The sequence below is a fragment of the Calliphora vicina genome, chromosome 2 (genome assembly GCF_958450345.1).
Source record: "Calliphora vicina chromosome 2, idCalVici1.1, whole genome shotgun sequence".
In the NCBI taxonomy this organism is placed as follows: domain Eukaryota; kingdom Metazoa; phylum Arthropoda; class Insecta; order Diptera; family Calliphoridae; genus Calliphora; species Calliphora vicina.
In genome coordinates this window covers 91,799,664-91,807,592 of record NC_088781.1, presented here as the reverse complement: position 1 = coordinate 91,807,592, position 7,929 = coordinate 91,799,664, and the positions used below count along the sequence as shown (strand labels likewise).

The window sequence follows — 7,929 nt, the reverse complement described above, 5'->3', positions numbered from 1 at the left end:
ATCGTTGTAATTCATCCCATCCCATTACAGCTGCTGTTTCCTCGAACTCTTCTATCCAGGCATGAATTGGTAGAACACTAGTTCCATCAAAACTACGTATAGAATCTTCTATATCCCTAAACTCATAGTAAAACCTCGTCGGGTAGTTTGTTGCATATAGCCGTCGTTATAATCATAGAAATTATTATGGCGTCGTAAAGTCTGTCGCCCGTCGTCGTCGTTGTAATCATTCAGATTACTCACACGTCGTTGTTTCATATTGCCGTCGTTAAAATCATTATTGCGTCGTTGTTGCATATAGCCGTCGTTATAATCATTATTGCGTCGTTGTTGCATATAGCCGTCGTTATAATCATTATTGCGTCGTTGTTGCATATAGCCGTCGTTATAATCATTATTGCGTCGTTGTTGCATATAGCCGTCGTTATAATCATTATTGCGTCGTTGTTGCATATTGCCGTCGTTATAATTAATCAAATCATCCTTGCGTCGTAAAACATTCCTTGAGTATAAGCAGTACTCTTCATTTGGTATCGCCTGTCGTTTGCCGCCGTCGTTGTGTTGATAAGCATCAACAGTCAAACCACTTGTACCACCTGCACACATTTCCAACATATTATTTGCTGCCGTCGTTTGTCTATTGTTGTTCTGCACAATCGTGTTCTCTAAAGCATCATTATCACCGTCGTCATGATCATCATCTTCGTCGTCAACGTCATCAACACTTCTCGTACATAACAACTGTCCCACACGCAAATTCATATATATGTGTTCAAACAAGTTGTCTGCGTTGTAGTCTATGACAAGCAAATTACATATACAAACCAAATCTGCTGCACTCAAATTCTCCTCAACATACTTTTTCTTGGTCTTGTACTTCTCATCATTGTCTGCAAACCCGTCAAATTCACGCAGACGTTGTCTGTTGCCACGATCACCCTCGCCTTCAAATATAAACTTATGCAGAGCAACCACTGCTGCACGACCATTTGTTCTCAATTTCTCACGCACACAATCAAAATCATTTAAACACGTCATTGTCTCTACTTTATTTTCTTTTTCTTCCACGCTTAGTTACCGAAATATACGTTACAGTCTTTTCAATGTTCAAACAGTCACTTCCAACGTTCATGAAAAATACGTTAAACTTCTTTCCCCTTTTTCCTTTTCCTCAACAACAATGAATGTGTTTTTTGCAAATGTTCTATATCGAAAGCTCAGTCTCTCTCACTGGGGTTGTCCTCATACATGCAACATGTGTGTTCATCAAAGTTCTTCCCCCTTTTTACACATATACAATAACAAGAGCTTTCGTTTCATACACAATCAAACACAATGAGACGATCAAGAGAGTATTCCCCTCATGCACTTTCCTGCTCACAAACACAATCACTTTTTTCGTATAATTTTTGTTCCGTTTTTTTTCTTTTTTGCACGTAAAAGAAGTTTCTATTTTCACTATTTTGGTTGAGTCCCCAATTTTATGGTATTTCGTTTTAAATATTCATTTATTTATTAAAATTACATTTCTGGCTCAATTAAAATAAAAGGTATTAATACAAATTTAGTGGATGGTAGATTTTGTCGCGCACCTACAATGTTGATCGGACTAAACTGCGTACAAGACTAACGTTCTGAGGGAGTTACTTGCAACATCCGCTCTCCCTTCAATAAAGCTTTCTACAGAAGCTGCAAGTTCGCTCCCACATATATATATTATTTAAGTATTTTCACAAAATTTGTGTGCATTTCATCAGCAAACATATTTATGTTTTTATTTGTTCACCATTTGCCATATTCGGCCGTGCCGAATGTTTATCTATGTTTGTTTTATATATATATCGTTTCCATAAAGGGAAACACGTGTAACTTACAAAAAAAAGGATGTATATATATATATATATATATACATATATATATATCGTTTCCATAAAGGGAAACACGTGTAACTTACAAAAAAAAGGATTTTTAGAACAAATTTCAATACAAAATTTGTTTTGTAAATTTTTTTTTAATAAAATTGTTTATTAAAACAAACATTTCTTTATGAATAAGAGCTTTAATTATTACGTGCTTTCCCTTACACGTAAAATTTTAAAGTTTTTTTCGTTTAGTCTGACGATATGTAGATATAATGCTCGTAATTTCAACAAATATATATCTACGGTGTAAAATACCTGGTAGATAACTTTAGCTAACAGGTAACTATTTATATTTACCCCATATATATATATATATATATATATATATATATATATATATATATATATATATATATATATATATATATATATATATATATATATATATATATATATATATATATATATATATATACTATATATATACTATATATATATATATATACTATATAATTTGGTGGCATGTCACACTGTCCATTGACATAATGTCCATGGACATTATGTCACTCCAAAAGATGACATTATGTCCATGGACATTATGTCATTTTGGTAGTGTCATAATGTCCATGTATAAAGTGTCGTAAAGTCCATGGACATAATGACAATTTTGGAGTGACATAATGTCCATGATATTTAAAAAATAATTTAAGTATTTATGTTTTAATTTAATTTCTATCGAATTTACCGTTGTAAATTTAAAGTAATAATAATACGATAGCTGCGATTTTTAGTTATCTGAATTTTGTGGAGTTCAGACGTCACAAATTTAAAGTTTAAAAAAGTAAAAGTTTTAAAGTGTTAAAATGGGTAATGTAAAATATAAATATGAATTTAGGAATAAATTTGACAAAAAAAGAGAGTTCAATAAAAAATTTAAGAACTTTCACTTCAAAAAAATACTTTTTAATAATTTATTTACAAGAAAGGCTTTATTTAGCGAAGCCGCCTTCCGCGTTATATGGAGAAGAAAGTCCCTAAGAGCGACCGTAGGCAGCCACGTAGAAAAACTTTATTTACAAAGACAAGTTTTTTGCACTCAGTATCCTGGCGAGCAACTATTCGGTATCGCAGAAAAAGGTATTTCTTATTGGCAGCCTGCGGCCGCTTTTAGGGGCTTTCTCCTCCATGGAACGCGGCAGGCGGCTTCGCTACATGAAGTTTTCTAATATATGAAAATATAAACTGTTACTAGGATCAAAAATTTTATAAAAATTAGTTTTTCTGAACAAAATTTGGACATTATGACACTTTCAAAAGTGTCATAATATCCATAAGCAAAGTGACATAGTGTCCATGGACATTATGACACTACCGAAATGACATAATGTCCATGGACATAATGTCACTTTATGGGGTGTCATAATGTCCATGGACATTATGTCAATGGACACTGTGACATGCCACCTATAATTTCAACAAAGTACAAACGCATTTCAAATGAATTATACTATAGTTTTTAAAAAATCAATAAGGGTACTCATTTAAACGCTTAAGTTTCCCATTTGTGCAAATGGGCAAATTTGCGCGACATGTTTCATGAACCCACCTTTTCAATTTTGTGCAAGTTTATACAGAAAATTTATATTTGTCAAATAAAAATACAAAAATTCAACAAAAGCTTTAATAATTTTTTTTCAAATTGTATAAATTTTAATTTTAAAATGTTGAATGAAAGTTAAATCTTTGGAACAAACGGTGGTATACATAGTTTGGAGGACTTTGTTTATGTTCTAGCTGTTGGTTAATGTTTTCATACACAATGTCATTTAATACAATCATTCTGTTCCAAAGTTACACAATTTTCACATGCACAAAATTTTTATATTTTATTTGATTTTTATTTCTTATAAATAAAAGTAAACAAAAGCAACTGATTCATCAAATGCACAATAAATTCAAGTTTGCGAGTCTAAATTGTCGCGCAAACTTATCGGAGTTGTGCAAACGAATTTCCATACATTTTTTGACATTTCATTTGCGAGAGTGTAAAAATGCACAGATTGCACAGTTTGCGAGGCTTTTAAGCGTTTACATGAGGACCCTTAATATAAATTTAAATTTGTTCAAAGTGCAAAAGCATTTACAGTGAATTATTTAAAAAATAATTCTATTAGATGTGTAAATTAATTTATTTTTATTGAATTAATATATATTTATTTTTTATTACATCTGTAAATTTTTTTTTTGTTTTTTACTAAATTAGATATTTTATATTAAATTTAACGAGTTAAGATTTACCAAATGAAGTGTTAACTCCACTATTGATTTAAAGTACAAAACTAATTTAATGAATTACAATATATTAGTATATATGTATTTTATTTAATTAATGTATTGATTTCTTTTTTTAATAAATATACATAAATAACACGAATAGTTAAAAGAAATACAAGTACAGAATTAATGAAATACTCCACTTTGTGTAGTACGAAATAATCTCTAGAAATAAGCATTAATGAAAGCTGTCCTATATGCATTTCCTGAATTTGTTCTGTTATCAGTTTGATTTGAAACGTTGCTGTTTCAAAATTCGAAATATGTGATTCTGGTATATCAGCAGGAAATGAAGCCGAAACTGTAAAAGTAAAAATATACAAATAAATTAGATAAAATAACAAGTAAGAGTTCTATACCAAATTTTTCAATTTGTTACAAACGAAATGACAAAATTAATATACTATATGGTGCTATCAGCGCACCTTATGTAATACCAGAACAGCAACCAAAAATAAGTAAGAAAGTATATGGTCGGTCAAGCCCGACCATATGATACTCTACACCGAGTATATGATTATAAACAGTTTTCTTTTGATATGAAACTTATTTGTATTGAATCTTATTTAAATAGCAAATTTTTAAGAGATTTATTCTCGTCAAAGTCAGCTTCAAAAGTGGGCCTTATATGGGAGCTATGACTAATTATGGACCGATCGGTACTAACTTTGGTAGTGTGAGTTCATCTTATAAAAAACTTATTTGTGCTGAATTTGGTTTGGATATTATCATCTTATAAAAAACTTATTTGTGCTGAATTTGGTTTGGATATTAAGATATTTATGAGAGCTTAATTATTTTCAGATAGATATGGGGGCTAGGAAAAATAATGGACCGATTTAAACCAAATTCAATAGGTTTCCTCCTTTGAAATTGCGACCTGTAGTTTAATTACAAGGTTTACATGGACGGACGGACATCGCTTAATCGACTCAGAAAGTGATCCTGAACAGATTGGTATACTTTTAGGTGGGTGTTGGGACAATATTTTTGTACGTTACAAACGTTTGCGCAGATGGCCTCATATAACTTTTTTGGTGGTGAGTATAACAATAAAACGGTTTGAAATTTTAAAATGTTCTATTTTACTAAACTTACATGAAAAATTTCTTTCTTTTGCAACATTGTGAAGTACAGCAACTACAATATTTTTTGCAGTATCCAGGTCAACACGAAGCCTTTCGAATATAGAACGAAATTTTGATTTTAACTGCCCATTTAAACATTCAATTTTGCTTCTAGTTGCGATTTGACTTTTATTGTACCTATAAAGGATTTATTTAAATATATGATAACAATAGGTCCTGCATTGCATCGATTTTTTACAAAAACTCACTTTTCTTCTTTGGGTGTAGAGGGATTTCGAACCGGGTGTTAATAAAATTGGTGACAAAGGGTAACCACCATCCCCCAGTAGAACTCCATTGTGTTGCCTTTTACTGAGCTCTAACTTATTTTTGAGTTGACACTCACCCCAAATTCTAGCATCGTGCTTAGAGCCTCTAGATCTTGCTACAATATCTATTATTTTGCAGTCTGCATCGCATACGATCTGATGTAGGTACATATCGATGGCTTAATATAACAAGTAAGAGTGCTATATTCGGCTGTGCCGAATCTTATATACCCTTCACCAAATTATACTTCAAAATTTTAAATATTTTTAGGTAAACAAAATTTATTTTTTTTACAGTAGAACTCCATTGTGTTGCCTTTTACTGAGCTCTAACTTATTTTTGAGTTGACACTCACCCCAAATTCTATCATCGTGCTTAGAGCCTCTAGATTTTGCTACAATATCTATTATTTTGCAGTCTGCATCGCATACGATCTGATGTAGGTACATATCGATGGCTTAATATAAAAAAGGCGTAACTAATTTTATTTTATTATAAAATTTTAAGGATATTATAAAGTTTTTTCCTTCTCCTGTAAAGTAACACAAAATCGAGTTATGCCTTTTTTATATTAAGCCATCGATATATAAGAATTTATTTAAAGTATAATAATATCGAAACTTAAAAAATCACACAATAACTTACCTGAATATTCAAGGAATAAAAACCTTTTCTGTTAAGAAAGTGACCTGCCATTTCTTGACCCACATTTTTTGCGGGACATTTTATGCGAACGTGCGTGCAGTCGATAGCTCCAATTACTCTTGGAAATCCAGCCAACTGATAAAATTTCCTCTTAACTTCAGCGAGTTCAGAATTATATGGAAATTTGATAAAGTGTGGGAGCAATAAAGCAATTTTTTTTGGAATGCTTTTGATTATTCTTCCTACAGTGGCCTGAGACATACCATGCAGATCCGCTAAAAAAGCATTTTTAAGATTTCATATGTAATGGGTAATAAATTTACTTACCAATGTCACTTTGATGAGCATTTCTTCCAAGAAATCGTAGTGTTGTTAATACTTGGAGGCTTATTGGAATTGGTAATCCTCTGTTGTTTTTTGGTTCCTCTGTTGTTTTTTGGTTGGCTTATTAAAAAGCGAGTAGTGATTTTGTCGAATCTATATCTGGAAAAAAACTCCCCGTCATCAAGACAAAACGGACTAAACCTCTCTTTGTATATTTTAGATTTTCTTTCTTCCTGTAGCAAAAACAGCTGATGAGATAACTTTAAGTAACTTAAAACCAACTTCAACTAGTTTTAAATTTAAAACAGGTTTTTACGCATAAAGTATATTTTTGCTTGTCTATAGTAGACCTAAAGTGTGAATTTTTCAAAAGTACATTTTAAAATTCTTAAAGTATATTTTGTAGTTGACTATGATTATGGGCCAATATCTTTTGCGAAAACTAGTCTTTCTAACAATTGTTATATTATTTCAGTTGTTATACCATCATATTTAGGTGGAGGGTATTTAAGATTCGGCACGGCCGAATATAGTACTCTTACTTGTTTATAATCTGTTTCTTCAGTGAAGAATCTTCACTTGAGGTTAAAAAGGAAAAATGTTGATTAAAACGTATTAACTTATTATTAAGTATATAAATTGTTAAATTTCATACGTTCTAATAGGAATTTCAATTATAAATTGCTGAATTAGAGCTGCGTAAACTAGTCTTACTATCAATTCTTTTATTATTTCAGTTATTATACCATCATATTTAGGTGGAGGGTATTTAAGATCCGGTACGGCCGAATATAGTACTCTTACTTGTTAAGAACAAAATTAGTTTTTAATAGCTTTATAAGCCTTTTAATTAATTACAGTACATATCGATCAAAATATTATCGACATTTTGTTTTCTCTACTTGTGAAAGCAGTAACTAATTTAGTTATGAATTGTGAATAAGATCTACAACTATCTATGAACTATTTTTTAGTTTCTGTTTTACTAGTTCCGACTTTAGTTATGATTTATGAATATGCGCCATATGCTTGTCTTGTTTTTGACATTTAATTGTTGATTCTCTTTAATTGTTTATTCGTAATATTTTTTTTTAACGAAAACATCTTATTTGATAATGGAAAATAAATTGGACAATTTTTTAAATTTTTAAAGTAAATTCAAAATGTGTGATGAAATAATTGAAGAAATGTTTGATTTAACTTTAAAACAAATTTCTCTTTTAATATAAATGATGTTTTCACTTCAACAAACGAAAAATTATAAAACATAATAAGAAGAATACGAATGAGTGTAAAGAGGAATGTCAAAAAGAAACATGAAATACCGAAATCATGTTTGTTCTTCTCTACCCGCGCACCAGCAATCA

At 30.7% G+C, this 7,929-nt stretch overlaps 1 protein-coding gene across 1 annotated transcript; it reads right to left on the bottom strand.

The window, feature by feature from the left end:
* Window positions 1–4,205: 4,205 nt before the first annotated feature.
* Window positions 4,206–6,650, bottom strand: LOC135952386 (putative nuclease HARBI1). The gene is made up of 5 exons (XM_065502295.1): window positions 6,566–6,650; window positions 6,239–6,513; window positions 5,533–5,748; window positions 5,295–5,461; window positions 4,206–4,497 (listed from the first exon to the last, which is right to left on the bottom strand). The coding sequence occupies exons 2-4, from the start codon at window positions 6,497–6,499 to the stop codon at window positions 5,453–5,455; spliced, it is 486 nt and encodes a 161-aa protein (XP_065358367.1). The 5' UTR covers window positions 6,500–6,513; window positions 6,566–6,650; the 3' UTR covers window positions 4,206–4,497; window positions 5,295–5,452.
* Window positions 6,651–7,929: the final 1,279 nt, after the last annotated feature.